General features: G+C 37.0%; 1 protein-coding gene across 11 annotated transcripts in view; it reads left to right on the top strand.

The window, feature by feature from the left end:
* EPC1 (enhancer of polycomb homolog 1) overlaps positions 1-22,244 on the top strand; it is a 68,337-nt gene that overhangs the window by 43,447 nt on the left and 2,646 nt on the right. For 3 of the 11 annotated variants that reach the window (XM_054189450.1, XM_054189451.1, XM_054189442.1), the window contains 14 exons: positions 1,171-1,330; positions 2,988-3,133; positions 3,211-3,417; positions 3,802-3,950; positions 5,391-5,547; positions 6,819-6,995; positions 7,095-7,184; positions 7,270-7,418; positions 8,773-9,125; positions 14,543-14,668; positions 21,035-21,153; positions 21,235-21,321; positions 21,951-22,092; positions 22,210-22,244. The exon at positions 22,210-22,244 is cut by the window's right edge and continues 332 nt beyond it. In XM_054189450.1, coding sequence (XP_054045425.1) covers positions 1,231-1,330; positions 2,988-3,133; positions 3,211-3,417; positions 3,802-3,950; positions 5,391-5,547; positions 6,819-6,995; positions 7,095-7,184; positions 7,270-7,418; positions 8,773-9,125; positions 14,543-14,668; positions 21,035-21,153; positions 21,235-21,321; positions 21,951-22,092; positions 22,210-22,244 — 2,037 coding nt within the window. In that variant the 5' untranslated portion in view covers positions 1,171-1,230. Of the gene's footprint in view, positions 1-28; positions 48-1,170; positions 1,331-2,987; positions 3,134-3,210; positions 3,418-3,801; positions 3,951-5,390; positions 5,548-6,818; positions 6,996-7,094; positions 7,185-7,269; positions 7,419-8,772; positions 9,126-14,542; positions 14,669-21,034; positions 21,154-21,202; positions 21,322-21,950; positions 22,093-22,209 lie in introns of those variants that run through there. The other 8 variants (XM_054189445.1, XM_054189443.1, XM_054189446.1 and 5 more) reach the window with 8 other exon arrangements.

Genomic DNA, 22,244 nt, shown 5'->3' with positions numbered 1-22,244 from the left:
ACCAGGATGTCATGCGGGACAGTGTCAAAGGCTTTGCTCAGGTCCAGGTAAATGACACCAAAGATGTAATAAGATCATACAGATGAACACTGATATGTTTTTATTTAAATATTAAAACCAATTATTGCTGCCACCCTTTCGCTGTGGTTCCCATTTTGAGTATTTCAGTAATCTGGTTTACAGCATCTCAGTGATAGCTGTATTGGCACAATTGATGCAATGCTGGTTTACTGAGCAGCTAAGAAGGAATAGTATAGAAACTTAAGAAACCTGCTTTGGTACTGAGGAAAAAACTACCTGTTACATTGGCGGTAAACCCTTTGTATACATGCGCGCGTCTTGCTGTGTGGGTTTTTGTTGGTAACTCTGTATGAACTCTGCTGATGGTACTAACTGTCTTGACAGCAGCACAAGAAGAATGAAATGCATTTCAATAGTAGCGTTACAACATTACCAGAATTGATAATGTTACTAATCTGTTACTTAGGCTCTAGTAGCAAATATAAATAATTTTAAGCTTGAAAAACAATCGGAGATTTCTAGAAGTTAATTATTCTCACCCTCATGGTTTATAGATTAATAATAAACTTTATTTGACGGGTTAGGAGGGGGAAAAGGAGGATAATGGAAAGCATGGCAATAAACGAGAATGTCTTCAGGAATCATTCTCTGTCTGGGTAAAAATAGTTGCTTCTCTTCTTAATAGGAGATGATGGCAAGCCTCCTTTCTGGTTTTCTGACATGACTGGCAATAAATGGCTGTAGCAAATACAGGATAATACCAGAGTGAATATCTGTCTGCAGCTACTTGTAACAATCTGTATGTCTAATCAATCTTAAGTGTCTCTCCAGAAATATGTAAAGATGGATTTATGTGGTTTGGTGTGCCAAGAACATGCAACTTGACTACTAAGTTTAGTAACTGAAGTGGTATGTGTGTTTGTGTCGGGGGGAGAGCTCCACCTACTGGAGAAACCGTCCAGTTAATGGAGCGCATCTTTGTCTCGAGTGTGCAATACCGATTTCTTAGGTCTGGTCGCAGGGATTTGGAATGAGAGCATTTGCAAAGAAATAGACTTCCGTCAACTTCAAAAAGTCTGAGCACTGAAAATATTTTCTCAGATTTTCATCTTGATTTTTTTTTTTTTTTTTTTTTACTTTTGTTTGTAGGAACATCATCTCCAACGGGCTATCTCAGCACAACAAGTATATGGAGAGAAGAGGGATAACATGGTTATACCAGTTCCAGAAGCAGAAAGTAATATCGCATACTATGAATCTATATATCCTGGAGAATTTAAAATGCCAAAGCAGCTGATTCACATACAGCGTAAGTAAACTCATTCATTGACATCTACCCCAAGAAATTTATTTTGCTGGTAGTTCAAGAGATTACTCTTAAATGTCTGTTGAGCTTGCATGAAGACTGACTTCTGAGAATTATTTTTTTCGAACATGTAAAGGAATATATACTTCTTACTGAAGAGGTATATTTAGATCTTGATCAAGAAGTAGATAGATGCCCTTTCTGAGTCTATGTCTATATATTAATACTTTTAAATTTAGCAATCTAAAAGGCCTGTTTCTGCCTTCTGTAACTCTCAGTAGTTACGGCTTGCTTAACCAGGATAAAATGATAGTAAAGGGTTGGGAAGCCAAGCAGAAATGGCAGTAGCAGTAGTTGCCTGTGCCTGCATGGAAGTATTCTATATCTAAAAGTAGGTGGTTTTTGGTATCACTGGTGACTTGCAAATGTGTTGGGATTTTGTTTTTGTTGGAAGATAGCATTTATTCTGTATGGATGTGACCCTTGATGTGAGCACCACATTACTTCAGATAACTTTTGAAAACATTATAAAAAGTACTATCTGTTGCAGAATTCTGTTGCATGGTGTAATTAGTAGAATTTAAATAGTATCTGTGCTATATAAAGAGATCTCATGCCTAATTAACTGTTGTTAAATGTTAGACTCCTATCAATCTGAGCTTCAGTGATGGCTTAAAGTATTAGAATCATAGAGTTGTTTGGTTCGGAAGGGACTTTTAAAAGTCACGTAGTCCAACATCCCCTGCAATGAGCAGGGACATCTTTCACTAGATTAGGTGGAAGATCAGGTAGATTAGAGCATGTTGCTCTGCTCCTAAGTAAATGAAGAGACTAATACTAGCAGTCTTCCATGCTGATATTAAGGTCACGGTTTTTCATTCTTCTTTTCCTTAGCTAGTGGTCTAACAGCTGAAATAGTGATTTTCAGCTGCATTGTCTTCTACCTATTTATTTATTAAAAACAAATGGTGCTTTTCATGATGTGTTTCCAAATGTGCACTTGGGAAGAGTTTTGTGTCTCTTACCAACTAAAACAACTTGAATGAGGCATAAGAACTAGGGAGATCTTGTTTTGAATGCAGAATGCTGCATTTTCATAGGGTATTGTGGAAAACAGTTGTTTGTGTTCTGCAAAATATTACATGTATTTGAAGATACCTTGCTACATAGGGTAGACCATGCTGGACTTGTTTAATCTGACTCGTCTACATCACAAAAATCATTGATGAGGATGTGTGTAAGGTCATTGTAATACAGTCTGCACATGCTTCTGTAGAGGTACCCTTAAAGCGTGTTTGGGCTGAAATCTGAATTATTGATAATACAATACGTAAAATTCCAGAATACTAGACAGCATTGAAAAGTCTGACCAATTTAAAAATTTCTTACCGAAAGCAATGAGGTTGAAAGCCACTAGTTGGCTAGCTTTCACTGGTTAACAAAAGCATAGTCAAATAGATACTAACTTTTATTCCTGATTTTTTAATGGTGTAATTTTTTCAAGAAAAAAGCTATTAACTTCTAAGTAGTATTAGTTCAACATTCAAACAAATAATTTTGGTTTTGTCTTCGGAAGAATCTGATGTGTACTCCAGACACTGCTATTAGAAGAAAACATTTCTAGAGTAAAACTAACTTTAATTTTCACTGTATCCTTTAGCTTTTAGTTTGGATGCTGAGCAGCCGGATTATGACTTGGATTCGGAAGATGAGATCTTTGTGAATAAGTTGAAGAAAAGGATGGACATCTCTCCTTTGCAATTTGAGGAGATGATAGACAGACTAGAAAAGGGCAGCGGTCAGCAGGTACTTTGAATAAAGAATTTGAAATACACACTCTATACATTGCTATATGAAAGTGACATGCTGGGTTTTCTATTTAGCCAGTCAGCCTGCAAGAGGCCAAGCTGTTGCTGAAGGAAGATGATGAATTGATCAGAGAAGTGTATGAGTACTGGATTAAAAAGAGGAAAAACTGTCGAGGTCCCTCTCTTATCCCAGCTGTGAAACAAGAGAAGCGAGATGGCTCCAGCACAAATGACCCTTATGTTGCTTTTAGAAGACGAACAGAAAAGATGCAGACACGAAAAGTAAATCAATACCTCCCTCTGCTTTCTTTCTCTTCGTTCTCCCCGTCTCAAAAAGTAGTTTATATATTTATATAAAGAAACAATTCTACTAAACAATAAAAGTTGGGATGTTCTTTTTTTTTAATTTGCAAGGGTAAAAACATGAAAGAAACTTTACTTTAGGACAGCTATTGAATGAAAGTTTGCATTTATTTTTTCATTAAATCTACTGCTAAACCTACTTACGGTTTTAGTAAACTGTAGCTCATTGATAACATGCACCTGCTGCTCTTTTTGGTTTAGCTTGTGGAGTTTTTCTAATATACATAAATATTTAGAACTTACTTTAATTCAGATTATTTAATTTTAATGATGTGGGGAAACATATACACTGTGTATCTACAGAATCGAAAAAATGATGAAGCATCTTATGAGAAGATGCTTAAGCTGCGTCGAGATCTGAGTCGTGCAGTAACCATCCTGGAGATGATAAAGAGGAGGGAAAAAAGCAAGAGAGAGTTGCTGCATTTAACACTGGAAATTATGGAAAAGAGGTAACGTTTATTGAAAATTTGCTGCAGAAAGCTTTGGAAACTACCTTGTAGTCTGATTCCCATAAGCACTTAAAACAGCGAGAGATTTTTAAAATAAGTATTTAGACTCTTTCACATTTACAGGATAGCATGTTTTCACATATGGCTATGGAGAGCAAAATAATACATTAGGAAGTTGCTTATTACGAGAAAATGACCTGTTACACCAACCGACGTCGTTTTATTACTTGAGTACATGTATTCAAATGTATATCCTATATATTATACTGGAGGAGAGATGATAGTTTCAGGTAAATTCATTTGGAAATTAGTGTTAAACTTAAATGCTTAGATGAAGGAAATCCCAGCTAATATTAAGGCGACTTCCAATCATCAGCGTTCTTTTTCTTCATTATTGTTCTTTTTTTAGCAAAGCTTGATATATTACCCTCTTGAGGAAAACACATAAGCATTTCATAGGGTATAAAATGTTGTTCTGTGAGTCATCTTCTACTAGTGCTTCTTTTGAAATCCAGTTTGTCAGCTGTGCTGAAGACCAAATGCTCTGTTCTGTCAACTGTCACTTTCCCAATCAACTGAGAATTGCATTTGCAATGTGGAGTTGTTCTTTAGGTTGATATTTAGAATTTGGATAGACCTCTGTAGCTTAAGCATCCATGTTTGAAAACGAGTGTTTCGAGTCAGCATTTTAAAGCTCTAAAACTAACTTTTTAGTCTGACTTCTCAGGGAGACAAGTTGAATGTCTCTAACGGGGCACTTTTTTCAAGCAATGACCATTTTCAGCAGAAATAGAGGGGGGAGAAATCTCACAGATTTTCCAGTAGCTTTTTCAAGGAAAAAAGCTGTTGCGTAGAGGAAAGACTCTAATGCACACACCCACACCCCCCCACCAAATGGAAAGTTGCACTTCGACTCAGCACTTTCCACAGGACTTGAAATGTAGTATGTCTTATGAATCTGCTTGTTTTGAAAATACGTGGAAATATTCCATAACACAAAAGAGGGAGGATTCATGAATAAGGCACTCTGTTTCATTGATTAAAACCTTTGGGGTGATAACTGTATGTTTTGAAGTGGTACCTGTCCCCAAGTGAGGGGAACCCTCTCCTGTTCTTTCCTTCTAGTTTCTGCTTCTTTCCTTTACAATATTATCTTTTGGAGGTGTTTTACAGGCTTTCCAGGGTAGTTATCCTTTTTATTTATTTGTCAGCATTAGTCATCACAATGAAGTTCCCATGTTATTTGTCCTCTTTTCTGGAATAATACTTTCTATACTTCTTGCTGTTGTCCTGGATGTCCTTTTACCCCAAGTTGCAAGCATTAGTCTGTGTTTCTCTGTGTTGCTCTTTTTTTTTTTTTTTTTTTTTTTTTTTTTTTTTTACCAGGAGTACATTGTAAATGTTCCAACAAATAAAAAATTTAAAAAAATCTGATTTCAGGTATAATTTGGGTGACTACAGTGGAGAGATCATGTCTGAGGTCATGGCACAGCGGCAGCCAATTAAACCTACCTATGCTATTCCCATCATTCCTGTGACTAACAGCAGTCCTTTTAAACACCAAGAAGCTATGGAACTGAAAGAATTTAAAGTTAAGGTGAGTAATGTCAGTAACGGAGTTTTTAGTTGGTGTTGTTACGTATGCAAGATACAGCATTTTAGGATGGAAGGAGGGAGGAAGCTTTCTGAAACTGGAAATAGTGTAGCAAAGCTGCAATTGGAACAAAATGCTTTTTTCTGTTGGAGTTATGAGGATAACATATAGGCTACTGGCATTGCTCTAGACAGAAATAAAGGAAGTATAGATGAACTACAGACAAAAGGGTACATGCAATTGTCGTCTTTATTCTGGGGGGATAGAAATATTTTCCTCTACCACTATCCATAAAGTTAGGATATCCTGAACAAAACTGTTTCTTACCTAGGTATTGGACAAAGATAGGACTAAAGACGTGAAATCCATATCTTGTTCTAAACTATGTAATTATTTTTAATCTGGAGGGTTTTCTGTTTTGCCTTTTTATTTTATTTTAAAAATATGATCCACTGATATTCCCAGCATGCTGTATATCTTCATCTGGTTTTGTATTTAAGTAAAGTATCAAATAATCTTACTTGATTTAGTCAGCTGACCAGCACTTTTTTTCCTGCAGGCTTTAATTTTGTGTTGTACAAAGCATAGCTACAGTGCCAATAACTAAGCATATTAAGTAGGTCAGGTAACACAGGAGAAAATGCTGAGGTATAATTTGAATTTTAAACAAAGACTTCTTATAACTGAAGAATGTCCAAAGGCTGTTCTGAATTTGACAAGGTGGCTTGAATCAGTGAATACTTCCATTGATAGTGGAGCACTGTAATTGAGCCTGCTGGAGTGTACTTAACCTATTAGTGAGCCAGTGCACTTAAAATTGACTTTGCATAGTTACGGGAAAATGTATTTAATTTTTAGAGGATTTTCTGAGATTCTAGGTATCTTTGAGAAGTCTAACTTCTATTTTTGCCTTTAAAGCATTGTACTTAGTAATTCCCTAACACTGCATAAATGCCTACTAATTTAAAATGTTAGAAAATAAAAAAAGTGCCTCATGGAGATCATTGTATATACTTTGGTCTACGTCTCCAAAGTAGTACTGTTATCTTAACTGCTGTTGTGTTATGTGGCACAGATTGATTCCACCTTGTCTGAAAGTTTTGATTACTGGAAATGAAATACGGATATTCATGAAATGGCTGCATGTTTTGCTATCAAGATGATGGAGAGAGGAGTTCACTTTTTAACTTGCTTACACAGGAGTTTCCTAAAACTCCTGTTTTCATCTAATTTGCATGCGTGTGTAATTTTATGCTGCTTTTTTTTTCTTGCAGCAAGATAAACCTGATGTTATTAGACCCAAAAGAAAGTATGAGAAGAAGCCAAAAGTCTTACCTTCATCTGCTGCTGCTACTCCTCAACAGACAAGTCCTGCTGCACTGCCAGTCTTTAATGCTAAAGATTTGAATCAGTATGATTTTCCTAGCTCAGATGAAGAACCTCTCTCCCAGGTAGGACCTCTAGAGTTCTGTGCTGCTCTTGGCGAAAGAAGTGAAACTAGTGAATTTACCAATATTTCTCTTCATATATCCCTCATCCCTTCTTTAAAGGTTTTGTCTGGTTCTTCAGAGGCTGAGGAAGAAAATGATCCCGATGGTCCTTTTGCCTTCCGTAGGAAAGCAGGCTGTCAGTACTATGCTGTAAGTAGAATTTCCTTTTGTATCGTAAGACAGAGCATCATTGTGGGAAAACATCTTGTGTTTAATTGTTTAAAATTATTTTAAGCCTCATTTAGACCAGCCTGGCAACTGGCCGTGGAGTAGCCCTAAGGAGGGAAGATTAGGAGATGTGCGTTACAGATACTGCTTAACCACCCTCACTGTACCCCAGAGGTGTATTGGGTTTGCACGAAGACGGGTCGGCCGTGGCGGAAGGTAAGCACTACACGATTGCTGGTTTAAAAAAATAAAATTTAAAAAGAAAATAAAAATCAGTAAGACATAAAAAGCAAAGTGTTTTTTTGTTTTTTTTTTTTTTTTTTTTTAAAAAGAAAACCCAAAACCCACTAAAACCACAAACATCAAAAATGGAGACATAGGGGAAATTGACTTTTTAAATACTTGCATTTGATATAAGTTCCCTTAGCTGGTTAATGTTTCCATTTTTATGTTGCGGTAGTGGAAGCCACTTTAATACTGTTTTCTTAAATGTTTCTATGTTGTTTTTTTTTATTGCTGGCTCTCTTGAATTCTGAGGTGAAAGTGCATGTATGTTTTCAGTTGTGATTGGTGGTTTGTATTTAAATGATTTGCATAGCTGTCTTCAAATAGTAATATTTAAAGATAGCAAAAATCACATTTTTCAGAAAATGCTTTTCTGAATTTGGACCAAATTTGGTGATTTGCTAGTTGTAGAGGATAATTTTGGGAGGAATGCTTGAAAGTGACGACAACTCTTAAATTTCAAACATTGTCAAAAATATCAAAGAATGAAGGACTTCAGGCATATTACTTCTAAGCATCTTTTTAGAAAACAGTTTATAAATTGCTCAGTGTTTAAGTTTCATTTCTTAAATATTGTATGATATCTTTGAGAAAACAAATAATTGTATATAAATTGTGTGATATCTTTAAATACATTGGTATTAAATTTTAATTTAAAAAAATGTAAGAACATGATTTGGTGTTCAGGTTAATGCTTAGCACCCCTTCACATAATAGCAAATCAGATTGACGTATCAGCAAAATCAGAATGGAAGCTGAAGGCTCTTACTGGGATTTTGCAAGGGGATTTGGAAGTTAGTGTGCGACATCCCCACTGTGTTGGGAGGGTTGTACGTATATTCAATATATATGGATGTAAGGCTTTTAAACTAAAGTTACTTCAGGGGAGGGCATTTGAATCGCTTTGTAGTTATTTAAGCATTTTTATTTTATTCTCTAGGATTTGTTTCTTTGCATTGTGGAACTCTGTCTTCCAGCCTGAGTATTTAAACAAAAAAAAAATCATGTATGTTGTTGCCGTGTCTGAATATATATACAATTATGTACATCAGCTCTTCAAACAGTAAAAGCTAGAATATACATGTGAAGAGAAACATAAATGGACTACTTATTGTAAAATAACATATAGTCCTGCTTTCTGTCTGTTTGGAGGAGGTTGCTTTTCTAGAACAGTTCTGTGTAGTCTTTTCTATCCCTTTGTTGTCCCCAAGCACACATGGCAAACTGGTGACTTTCTTGCTATTTTCTTGACAGTGTATAATTCTGCATTGTTTTCCTGTTCTAGGGTGCTACTAGACAGAGCGCATTCGGACTACGATAATACATTTCATCAGCTGGATTTGGAAATGTTTTCCTCATCACAACACTCTTCAATCAGTCAATTTGCCAATACCTCAGAAACAAATACCTCGGACAAATCTTTCTCGAAAGACCTCAGTCAGATACTAGTCAATATCAAATCATGTAGATGGCGGCATTTTAGGCCTCGGACACCATCCCTACATGACAGTGACAATGATGAACTCTCCTGTAGGAAATTATACAGGGGTATAAATCGAACAGGCACAGCACAACCCGGGACCCAGACATGCAGTACCTCTATACAAAGTAAAAGTAGCAGTGGTTCAGCACATCTTGGTATGTTTATTTTGACAAACTTGCTTCTAGAAATTTTAAACTTGGCTCAGAAAATCCAGAATATCATTAGGTCATCTATACTTTACATCATGGTCTATTTTGATGGTAATAGCCCATCCTCACTTTTTCTCTTTATTTGCTACATAGAATGTTTGTTTGTATTTATTGCTAGCAGTAGTGTACTTCATCTCAAATTTATGCGAATGTTACCTTGGTATGTAATTATGATTTTAGAAATATGAAGGTTTAGAAACCAGTATTGTGTAGGGGTTAAGTTAACTCTGAAGATCTAGATTTTTAAAATTAATTAATTGAAATGTTGGTATAAATATTACATTCCAGATTTTTTCTAGTACAAGGTGTGGTGGTAGTGGGAAATGTTTAGTTAAAATGTTTGCATTTAAAATCTCAGCATGTTATGAATTCTTATTTGAACTTACATGAAATTAAATGCCATTTCCCATCCAAAAAATGCCTAGCCCACCCCCACTGGTGCATTTGCTCATACTTGGCAAAGCTCTCGGACTAATAACCTCTACATCTTGTCAGCAAGTGGTAGATTACATTTTATAGAACCTGAATTACAGAATTGAGGACCTGACTCTTAAGAAAACTTGATGTGGTGTTAATTGTTTTTTGATTGGAATGCTGTTGGATAGCATCACTCTTTATATTGCATTCTTCACACTGGAAGATGGGTATTTACATAGTTAGAATGTAACTTAAATAACTCTTGAATTTTAATAATTCAGTACATTAAATGTCATCTTTCTGTAAAAGTAAAGTGACGTAGTTTTTACGAAGAAATAACTTCAAAGTTCATGATCATTTTGTAAGGAGTCTCTAGAATCATGTTTTCCTTTCCGTTTTGGATTATGGCTTTGGAAATAAATTAGAAAACCTGGATAGTGTGGAAGTGGGGAGAGGAGACATGTATATACCTAAGAAACCCCCCAGATTGTGGGATGCTTTGTATATTTGCTCAAGCAAAGAGTGCTACCCTGGTATCAGATGACTCCTGTTTTCCAATATGTTTTGTACCTTTCCTCCCTGCACCAACTGGTGCTTTTTTTTCTGAAAATTCTTTCGCCTTGGATTTTTAGACTTAGTGGGCAGCTTTGTTCTGCTGCTTTATTTCATGTTGCTTCTCCATGCTGTCCTAGAGTAGGTCTTTGTCCCCATCCCCCATTCTTTTATCTTTTTGTGACGCTTCTTGCTGGAAATGTATTAGGGTTAAAGCTGATGGTTCTCCTGCCTTGTGATCTGAGTACAGGTTTTGGTGTTCAAATTCTGCCCCTCCAGTGTTTCAAATCAGTAAACCAAGTCCACAACTGAATGAGAGCATCCTCTGTCTAGCGGCCAGTCTGAACTGTGATAAAATGGTAGTCAGGTTACTAGTGTGATAACAAAACTAATGTGTGATGAATAGGTTATAAATACGCTATAAAGTATTAATGGGCAATACATTACATCTGAAAATTACGCAGACTTGAAAAATTGGCTGTTTAGTTTGAGTTTAAAGCATATGTCTTTGTGTAAATAAACAAGCATACACACCCCCATAGAATCTATTTTCCTTAAATAGATGATTAGATAGTTATCTACATCATTTAGGAATTTAATGCAATTGTTATTTATGACCATGAGGGCTGTACGAGGTTTTAATTGTGGTTGTATTTTGAAGCCTGTGGGAAACTAATACATACGTATAATAAGTACCTGGCATATTACATTAATTTGTGCTTGGAATTTTCTGCAGGTGGTTTATCATCTGTGTAAAATATTTAAGTTAGTATTCCAAGCTCTTCCAAACTTTAAAGGTTATGATGTTTAGATTCATATTTTTATTAGGGTTTGATACAGGAATGAAATAGTCAATAAAAATGTAACTATGTCTGAATTCATAGATATACTTTAAATTAGTTGCCATGGTCTTTGGGTAGTCACTTGTTACTAATATAACCAGGTAGATTTTTACCAGTATAATTATTTATAATCTTGATTGGGATTCTTACAACGCTGGAGGTGTATATGTGTTTGGTATATGTGGTGTAATGATGATTGTCTGTTTAGGTGTAGGTGTTTGAAAGGGGCATACATCTAGTTCATCATGGTGTCGTTCTGTTTTCTAGTGTTTTTTCAGTTTCTTAAAGGATTCTTTAAAATACATTGTCTATACAGATTACAGGTGTATGTGCGTGTCTCATATGTACGAGTTTGACTTCTTCAAAGGGGGCTGCAGCTGCCCAGTTATGTTGTCTTAGTTTCTGTAGCAAATACTGTAAAGAACAGTAGGTATCTAACATCTGTACTGAAGGTTTTCTAATAGTCACTACTGCAGCATTTACAGGCCTGTCGAGCGTCCCTGTGCCTTTTTCTTAGGTGTCTTTAAGGCTGGGAGTTTGCTGTGGGTATGGATTTTTTAGGTTTGTTTCTTTTTGCCTTTTAGATTTTTGAAGTAGGCAGTAGGTCTTCAGAAAACACTTACTAATGCATCTTTATTTTTAAAAATCCCTTTATCCTTTTGCTGCCACTGTGAGTTGTGGTCAAACCATACTGCTTACCTTTAAGATGAAGCTCATCCTGAGATTCTGTAGCGGCAGGCAGAGGTGGTCATGTTGCTGTGTTTATTGTGCACCATCACATTGTAAGTTTTGTTTGTTCCCATATTAAAGAAGTTTAGAGAAGTCTTGAGCTTTTTCTGCCTTGAATGATCCAGGCAACATGCTGCTGACATGGAAGAACTGCTGTGGAAAACCTTGCTTTTCAAGTCTGTTACATATAGCTGACACAGGCATGAAGTTCAGATGGTATCTCAGGTCTTCTGTTGATCAGAGGACATGGTATAAAAGTTGTGCTGTGACATACCATTCTCTGGCTACAGAAAGTATTGTTTTTCATCCTGAAGACTGGCAAGAGGTTTCCCCAAAAAGCCAGGGATTTTATAAACATTTTGAAGTGCCTTCGATCCTGAAGAAATGCAAGTTATTCTGGTCCTGGCTCTCAGAGTGCTCAGCGTAAAAGATCTGTCGAAGATGACGTTGTTGCATTGAGATTTTGTGTGTAAACTGAGAAGGGATGTCTTAAAAAAAAAAAAAACAAACAAAAAAAAAACAAACAAAAAAAAAACAAACAAAACAAACAAATGAAAAAAACACCCAACCCCTTACAAGTTATTTGAAAATGGGACTTGTACTGGACTTGTCATGTGCTGAAGGGATAGGCTTTGGCAGCAGGATCAAGTGGCCAAGAAAAGTAGCATCACCTTTGAAGGGGGTGGTTCCTTTTCATCTTACTGAAGAATTACAAAAAACCATCCTTTGTCTTTTTGCAAAAAGAGCTGATTCAAGGATCTCCAGGCATATGTTATACAGAACACCACTAAAAAGCAGGCAAGAGTGTAAAAGCATGATTCTTGCAGAGGAATAACTTGTTCCGTAGGGAAGCTATTCACAAATTGCTTCAGGAAAGGAGCCTGTATTACTGACAATCTCATCAAGTTTCTGAATCATAACCTTCAGAGATGGAGCTTGTGTCTTAAGTCTGGAGTGTACAGTAGGCATGAATATTCATCTGAAGTATTTGTGTCCCAGGAATTTAGATTAATTGGTTGATCTAGTTCTGTCAGGCAAATGGTAGTCTTCGAACTGCATTGCATTATAGGGAGACTGTGCTTTCTGCTGGAGACTTGCTATTATAAATATGTTACATTCATATTTTTGGATGCTTGCATCTAGTAATCAAAAAACTTGAGACTTTTGAAACTGCATAGCATGTAGAATTCTTTTGCAGTCTTGTGTTCAGGACGGAGACCGCAGATACCAGGCACTGCTGAAAGATTTGAGCACTGGTTTCCAGGCTCCACAAGTAAGACCAGGCAACCGTCTGGCATTCTGTTCTTTTCTGCATTCTTCATCCAGAAGCCGGCTCACTTTGAAAAGAAAAGTGTACAAGCTGTCAAGACTAAAGAGGCTAGCAGTTAACTAGAGTCTAGTCACTAAATTTAGAATTCTTTCTTTAAGAAGCAGCTTCAGTGTTCTAGCAGAAGCCTTACTGAAAATTCTTCAAGAGTTGTGATGTTTGGGATTGTGGACCTTACTGTGTACAAAAAACTGCAGGCATCCGGAATATAGTTAAAAGAATCCAGAGTAGTTTACCTTGAATTTTCTTGTAAACTAGAGAATTAGATGATGCGCTGCAGGTTGTGCTTTGCTATTCAGTAAATTTTTCTGTGGGAATTCCATAGAAATAACACTTTTCCCAGTAAACCCAGATTAAAAGCATGTTTGCACACTTGGGGGTCTAGCAGGGTGGTTAGCTATGCTTCTGTTTCCCAAATGTGTTTAGCGTTTCCATCTCCAGATTTGTAGTGTTGGATCTATACTATTTTTTTCATGTTCTCATTAAGGATACCTGACACCTGTCTTCAGGCATCCCTTTCCTGGAAGGAAGTTGGAGGAAGCTCCTGAATCCTTGTGGCAGTTCCTCAAATCAGAGGAGAAGGATTTATCCTACCTTCTCATTGCTTTCATGCCATCACTGGCTGTGTTTAGATCTTTTTATTTAACCCTTGTATCTGTAATAGTCTCAACACTGCTGTCTGTTTTACTTTTTTCCCTTTCCTAAATGCTTATTTTCACATTGCAGGATAAACTCAGTCATGAAAAATGACTGACATTTGTAATGACCATTTTCAGTTATCATTGGAACTTAACAGTCTTGGCCCATCTGCAGCTGAGATGTTGAGATCCTAGTTGAAGCGATGGCCTTGGAAGTAACAGATGTTTAGAGCCCACCCTAGACTTAGTTGAAGGAGGAAATCTTAAAAGGAAAGGCCTCTTTAATCTGGGAAATGTGACTGGGGAAGGGGGAGGAGTCAACATTTAATAAAACATCTGAGCGCTCCTGGAGGCTTTGAGATTTTGTAGTTATACTAGATTTTCTCATTCAGCTTCAACCCAGTTGGAGTAATGCTTTGCTTCCAAGTGCTTGTGTAAACCCTTGCACTTTGTCTGAATCCCATGCAAGGACAATCACGTTTGTAACTGCAGAGTAAACTCTGTGTACCCCAACTGGCCTGTGACATTTCGGTGCAAACTCATATTAAGAATGTTGGTCAGTCAAATATAATTGCATAGCAAGCACTTCCAGCTTTCATTCAATGGCTAGTAAAAATCCTCGTTAATTATTTTCTGTCTGTTTTTCTTCCACTACCAAGTAGGGAGTGCATATGTAGATCTTGTATCTAGTTTGTAATTTCTAAGTCTAGAGTTCTGGTATTAGGAATTTCACACTTAAATTCTGTTGGGCTGAAATGTAAGGCTGTTGTAGTAATAATCAAAGGCATAATGATTCATGTTCTCATAGTGTCTAATAATGTCATGTTTAAGTAAAATCAATCTTGAACTTCTTTTCAGAAAGTGAAACATCTTTGGGCCTGGTGCATCAAATACTAAATCACACTGATGGCTCTAAGTCTCTCCAATCTTCCGAATTCACTGGTGAGAACTTGCTATACAGTAGAAAATCTTTAACCAGGCAATGTAAGCCAGATAACATCTGTCATAAGATAGAGATAAAAAATGTGATGTTCTGGATTACTTAGTATTGTGAATGATGTTTGCTTTGCATGCACTTCGGCATTAGTAACGACTAATTGTTCTCTTATACAGCAGGGATGTGATGCTCTCATGTATTTCCCTTAAGAAAACACTGTAACATGATGTATCATCTTTCCACACACTTCAGCAGTTCTGTAGCTTATAGATTTCTCAATTGGAAGTTTAGTTACATTATCTTTCTTGTGTTACCTGATCAAAACTGCTTTTTTAATGGCCATCACCTTGGCTGGAAGGGTCAGGGAATCCAGTACTCCGAATGGATTTTGAGAGGTTCTTTGAACTCCATATAATCTTAATGCTTCGGTTTTCCTACTGAAATAACATTTCTGCTCATGAGAACAGACACTTAACTTGGTGTTATGAAGCGACTGGTTTTTTAATTTACTCTCCTTTAAATATCCAATTCTTCAGATATTTAGCAGGACTGAAGCATTTGCTGAAGGGTTTAATTAAGCTGTTTGCATCTCTCGCTATTCAATTTTTTAAAAATTTTTATTGAAGTACAGGTTGCCCAGAGAAGTTGTGGATGCCCCATCCCTGGAAGAGTTCAAGGCCAGGCTGGATGGGGCTTTGAGCAGCCTGGTCTAGTGGGAGGTGTCCCTGCCCATGGCAGGGGGGTTGGAACTAGATGATCTTTTAAGGTCCCTTCCAACCCGAACCATTCATGATTCTATGATTTAAAAAAATATGCTTGCCTGGATAGGTCATTGTGTTTACTCCACATGTTGTGTTTACACTTACAGCTAGTGAGTGAGTCAACTCACAGTAGAAGCTGCAGCAGTAGTCAGGAGGGGAGGCTGCGGCTGTTCACCGTACAAAGACCAATCTGTTTGTACAGATTCCACAGCCAGCCCCCCTCTTTGCTGGTTTCAGCCGCTGCTGGGAAGGACTTGCATTTTCAGAGAAGCTGCGCGTAAGCTACAGCATTGTAAGGCCAGGACACACTAAATGCTGTGGTAAAACTAGTTAGAACTGTAAAAATAGTTTTATATTGCAGTATAAAACCGCTGAGAACTGTGGACCTTTGGGAAATCCATTGACAGCATCCCTGCTACTCTGTGCTCCAGAAGACAACACCTTGAGTGTCAGCATTTGGTAGATGTATAAATAGAATCATCCAATTGAAAGATATTATTCAATTGGCTTAATTTGAGAAAAAAAAATTGATATGTAATTATCCCAAAGATTTCAGACATCTTGCTTAATAGTCATGTAAATGATTGTAGGAAAAGATATTCATAATGTAGTGTGTTGTTAAAAAATTGAGTTACTGCACAAGATTTGTGGCTGTTGTTAAGGAGATACTAAGCAGTCGTTTACCCTGTCAGTCTCAGCAATGTACAGTGTTTCTTTCCTTCTGTTCATAACTGCAAACTCCTGAAGCTTTTTCTTCCACTTACGATTCCTTTTTGCAGTCTGTAAGCCAGAAAACACTCCTCTTGCTTGCTGCCAAAGTCTAGCACTAATGCAGTTGCAGAATAGGTGTGTGCATTGTCCCAGGCTGTTAAATGAAGAGGATAACAGCATAACATGATGTACTGACTGAAAATCCTGAAGGCTGCCCCAATTGGAATGTTAAACTTGATTCGGAATTCTACCAGAAACAATTCAGAAGCATACTGAGTTTTAATTGTTCCAATTCAAAACAGTATGCTGCAAAGAAACAAGAAGCATTTATGTAGGCCTAGTCTCTCAGTAAAACTTGAGCTACCCGTCTTCTGACAGCCATCTTGAGATGTGAATAACTCCAGGTGGGGTTATGCCTTAAAGGTTCCCAATACTTAAGGTTAGGAAAGGAGTTGGGTTAGGTTAACTTCAGGAGTGAGGTGACTTGCATAAATTACTGAAAGTGTCTTGGGAAGTGTGGAGAAGTTTTGGGGGAGGGTACAGTTGTTAGCAACAAAAGCCAGTTGAGGTATTTCGAAAGGATAATGTTCTTATTTATAGTGTATGGGTAGTGGTGGTTGAGATACTCCCACCTCCACCCCTCACTGCAGTCTGTGTAGCGAATGAAACGACGTTGTGTCACTGTCCAACTCGGTAAATTCTGCAGCATTAAATAGTCATTACTGTGTGATAGAACCATGACCACTGCGGCCCTAGATGCTGTTTGAGAAGAGCCTGTAGACACTCTGCTCCTGTCTAGGGCTGCTGAAGCAAGAATCTGTTTTAAAATCTCATGTGTTGTCTTTAACCATTGAATGTTATGTTTTGTCTATTATTTTTTTTTTTAACTTGAAGCTGTTGTTCGGTTGTCTGTTGCTTACTAATTTGTTTAAAGCCTTGAAGGCCTCCAGTAATATCAGGAATACGTAACTTTGTGTAGCAATACTTCTCTGAGTTACCAGAAATGTGGCTGCTGATGTAAGTGTACAGAAAAGGTCTGCGCTGGCTTCTTGCCTGCTGTTTTTTTTCCAGGCCAGTAAAGACCGGCGTATGACACAAAAGAAAATTACATTAGTTTTTGCTACATCTACATTTACCATTTTTCTCTGACACAGATGAAAGATTTTCAGCTGTGCCCTTTTTCTTCCTTAGAATAAAAATGTGAAGAGGTAATAAAAGTTCTTAAAGAAAGTTCTTAGGGGCTCTGTAACTGTTTCTCTAGAGAAAGTGGTATTAACAAAGTACTAATTTTGGCATCTGTGCAATTGCATCTATGCTAGCTTTGCAGGCAAGAAAAAATACTCTCTGCAAGCCGTACAGTTAGTCTATTAACTGCAGCTACATTTTTATGGTCTGCAATGCATTCTACTTGAATTGCTTTCTTAAAAAAAAGGTAGATAAATGTAGGCTAGCTCTTTGAGAAGTTTTGGGCTGTGCCTGCAGAGGCAGAGGCACAGCCAGCCAGTGACATCCGTGATCTTGCTGCTGAGCATGGGTGTGATTTCCCCTGTTCCAGTCTCCCCCAGTTCCAGTCACAGTTGTGTGCCACAGAAAGTGAATATGTAAAGTTAAAAAGGTGGAAGTACTTCCATGTAAAACGCATACAAATGTGTTTTGTGCGTGGGAATGATAGTGTTCAGAAGCAACTTCTATCTCGCAATCAATTGGCTTATTTTTTCAATTGAAGTGTAATATAGACTGTACTCTCAGAGCAGGAGGGGAAGAAACCTACTGACAGTGTTAGTGAGCAAAATACGTGGTGGCTTTTAACAGAAGAGGAATAAAGTATGCTATCCTCATTTGCAGGTCTTCAAAAGAAGCAAGGTTTACTTTTGGTTTGGGTAGTTCTCAGTAGTAGTAATGTTTCCAATAAAACCTTCAATGTCGGGCTGCTGTGGCATGGAGAGGGAAGAGCTGGCTTACGTAATTCCAGTCTCTAACCTCATCTGGTCCCTGAGCATGTCTGGATATGCTGTGGGATGGAAAAGGAATATCGGTCAGATTATTTTAGGAGGCTGGAGCTTGCAGCAGTCCTTCCCGGACAGTGTTGTGTTTCTAAACTGGATGCAACTGATTAATTCAGAACCTCACAATAAATCTCTGATAGTGTTGTAAATATTTTGAAATGTCTAGTAGGCTTTTACCTTTAATAAGGGAAGCAGCAAAAATGTTGCTGAATGTTTTAACCTAGATCGAAAAACCTGAAATAAATTCTTGAGTGTATTTTTAGATATGACAGGTAAACAGCCATTTCCATTGCATTTTTGAGGCTGTATTTGAGCAGAAGAAAGAGAAGCAGTTTGAATATACATGAGAGGTGTGGTCATAGTGGGGTTCTTCTGTCCCTTGCTTACTTTGACAGCTGTGTCACTTTTCATAATAGTGGGAAACTTAGAGCTGTAGGTGCCCCGGACTACTTAAAAAGAAATAGTCTGATGCACAACTTGAAAAATAGAGTTCATCTAAGTGCTGCTTCCAAAAAGAAGGGGGAGCGCTTAAAAGACTGTCCTAAATAATGGCTATCCTAAACAAACACAGCTTGTCTCAATACACTTTATTTACTATTTTTTCCGAAAGAAAACAATATTTTGAAGTTGGTTAAACCAACATAGGTGACTGTGCTTAAACCTAAAATATACTTAAGGCTTCAAAACTGTAACTATTGATAAAATCTTACTCAGATGGACAAACGTGAGATGGTTATGACAGTGGAAATTTTAATCTTAATTGAGTCAAAGATGGTGGTATAAGATATCCTTTTTTGCCCATTTTCCTCTTTGTCAGTCAGAGTTGCCTTTATTTACATCGCTTAGGCAGCCTGCTCCTAAGCAATGCATTTACAGTGTCATACTGTAGAATAAAATACCTTAGTAATACATGAAACCCTCAGTATCATTGGCACTACGTTGGCTAAACCATACTGATTCTAAATTAAAAAACAAAACAAAACACAACATTTTTTTAAAAAAAAAAACATTTAATGAATAAGTCACTACTAACTGATCAATATAAAAGAAATATCTATCGGTACCAGAACAGTACACCTATTTTTCTCTCTCTGCTGCTGCCACTCAGCCTGCTACATGCTGATCTTTGTGTGCTAAAGCTTTCTTGCTCTAACTTCTGTGTTTGGTGACAGTTTAAAAAAAAATAATCTAAAGGGCTTTTAGTTTATATGTAAAGTGGAATTAAAATGGATAACTCATGAATATTTGGTCTATGAATTCTAGTTTGTATTTTTTTAGTAAGGGCATATACCATATATAATGGTGTTACTACAAAGCTGTTCCCCTAGGAATAACTTTAAAACATTGAAGAAATGAATCAAGTTGAAGTGAGATTTAACTGTAAGAGCTCTGGGAAGTAATTTGTCACTTAGGGCAATATAAACCATCCCTACTTGCTGAAGAATGTTACTTAAAAAATTGAATGTAACAGCTGAGCAAAATTTTATAACTTCAAGTGCTCAGATAGCAAAGTGCTAGTAATAATTGGTGCTATTTCCAGTACGAACAATGTTTTACAGCACAGAAAAAAATTGAAAAAAATCACAAATAGGCTGGAAAAATGCCTCCTTAGCAGTGTTTGCTCTGTTTGTTTCCAAATACTAGTTCTTATTTTGGTTAGCCATTTGTATTGACTTGTTATTCCAGTTTATACATAAGGTACAATCGCTTTTCAGAATCTGATTGTATCCAGAAGCAGGAGATGATTATAGTTTTGATAGAAACAGGTTTTCTTCAGGCAAACAAGCCTGAAGGAGTAGATTAACCAAAAAAAAAAAAAAATTTAAAAATTGCAATTTGTGAATGAGATTCCAGTGTGGTGGTGATTTGTTGCCAAACAGTAGTGAACTTCCTCAAAAGCACGACTTCCACCGCATTTTAGAAGCATGAATACTGTTTACAGCACTTCTTTGGGAACATCTGTACAATCTGAAGATAAAATTGAAGGAAAAATCTGAAAGTTGTATCCAAGATTGAATTTTCAAGGGGACTCACATTCCAGCCTCGATTCAGTTTTTCACATTCCAGCCTCGATTCAGTTTTAACTGAAAACTGAGACTTCCTTTCATTTTGAAAATGTAAATTAAAAAAAAATTAAATCCTAACGTTCTATGAAGTTAATCAGTGAACTAATGACTCCCCACCCCGGCACTGTTGTGCATCCCCTTGTGAATCTGTACTAAACAGCGCTGGGTTTTATCAAATGGCTAGCTGGATAAAATTCTACTTGGCTTGTGATGTGCTGACTACAGGGTCACCTGTCAAAGATTTTAGAGAAGGATGTATTTCTATCAAATTCTGTATTGATGGAGTTGCTTGTACGTGTGTGGTTAAAAACAGCAAAAATACTATACTATGATAGCCTGTAAGCATGCCCAATTTTATGTTTTCAACTAAGCGTAAAGATTAATCTTAATTGTAGATACTCACTACCTTCAAAATGCTGTCTGTGAGGGCTGAAAGCATGTAGTTCCCAAGTTTCGTGTATAGACCGACTTTACTAATAATGCAGATACTGTGGTTTCACAGAGTGAAAACAGTGATGCTTCCTACCTGTAATTTCTTTTTAGTCAGTTATTAGAGAGCTCTTGGTGGATTTGATTCTGTTTTTGTTCCCTCCTTCCCTCTCTTTTTGGTATTTTGAGCTAAATGCAGCAGAGCAATTAAAGCCTGTATACTAAAAAACAGCTTAAAAAGGGAAAGCTTAATTTGAACAAAACGTTCCAGGAGGATGATAGCCTTTTTGCTATAAATGTGCATTAAGGCTCTTAGGAACTTGCTGTGGTGTATTATTACTATTATTATTATTTTTTTTAGGATTATAAAATAGATGTGTTTATATACACAACACCTACATATTTTGATATAGTATTTTCTCGTTTTATATTTTGTTCAGCATTTACAGCCGAACAATACCAGCAACATCAACAGCAACTGGCACTAATGCAGAAACAGCAGCTTGCACAAATTCATCAACAGCAAGCAAATAGTAATTCCTCTGCCAACACATCACAGGTGAGGGATTTGTCTGTGCTATGATTTATCCCTCATTGTTTCCCACCAGGGTTCATCTCTAATTGTCAACTGTTGCCATAGAACCTTGAAACTAACCAACAGGAAAGTGGCTTTCGCCTGAATCTACATCATAGCCATTCTGTAAAGTGTTTAGAAGGGACACTGCAGGTGAGTGTGGCAGGCATTGCCTCTGCTCCCTCTTAACAAAAAAAAGATGGGTCAGTCAATTAATGAAATTTTCAAAGCCTTAGAAATATGAATTGCAGAGATCTCCAGCCATGTCATTATCCTCTTGATAGTGGGGGACTTTTAGAGCACAATTTTTAGTTCATAACTAAAGCTAACTCCTAAATATGTCCTCCGTACAGCTGTGGAATTGTCTAATATTCATAAATGCGTAGCGGTTACAGTAGTGAAGGACACACAAAAAGGTTCAGAAGTTGTTGCCATCTGAGCCTCTGAGCCGGGTTTGGAATTTCATGAAAAAACAAGTTGACCTGTGAAACAACGTTGTTCCATAGAACTTTGCAAATAAATTTCTTTGTATTTTAAACAGTTGTGGAGATTTTCTTCTCCATTGTTACAATGGAGCTAAAAGTGCATGGAAAAAAAATCACAGTTCAGATTTCAACTGGTTGTACCAAATGCTGCCAGTTTGGTCTGAGAGAATGACTGGGCCACAGTTCTGATTTACATGTTTTGATTTTTGTTCTAGTTTGTGTGTAGCTTTAAAATGGGGAGAGTACTGACTTTTGGAAGCCTCAATCACATATATTTGCCACCATTGTTCTTTTTAGGGTTTTGTTTCCAAGACACTGGATTCTGTTAGCGCTCAATTTGCTGCTTCAGCTTTGGTTACATCAGAACAACTGATGGGATTCAAAATGAAGGATGATGTGGTGCTTGGAATTGGGGTGAATGGCATTCTTCAAGCCTCAGGTATGCAGCTGTCGGGCAGAATTTGGTTGCATCTTGATTTTTACAGTGAAGATATGTCTGTCTGGAGTTGAGTGTTTTCTGAAAAATGAGCTTACTGTTTTGTTTTTCTTTTTGCAGGAGTGTACAAGGGCTTACACCTCAGTAGTACTACA

The sequence above is a fragment of the Rissa tridactyla genome, chromosome 2, assembly GCF_028500815.1.
Source record: "Rissa tridactyla isolate bRisTri1 chromosome 2, bRisTri1.patW.cur.20221130, whole genome shotgun sequence".
Lineage (NCBI taxonomy): Eukaryota > Metazoa > Chordata > Aves > Charadriiformes > Laridae > Rissa > Rissa tridactyla.
This window is presented reverse-complemented; position numbering and strand designations above follow the sequence as displayed.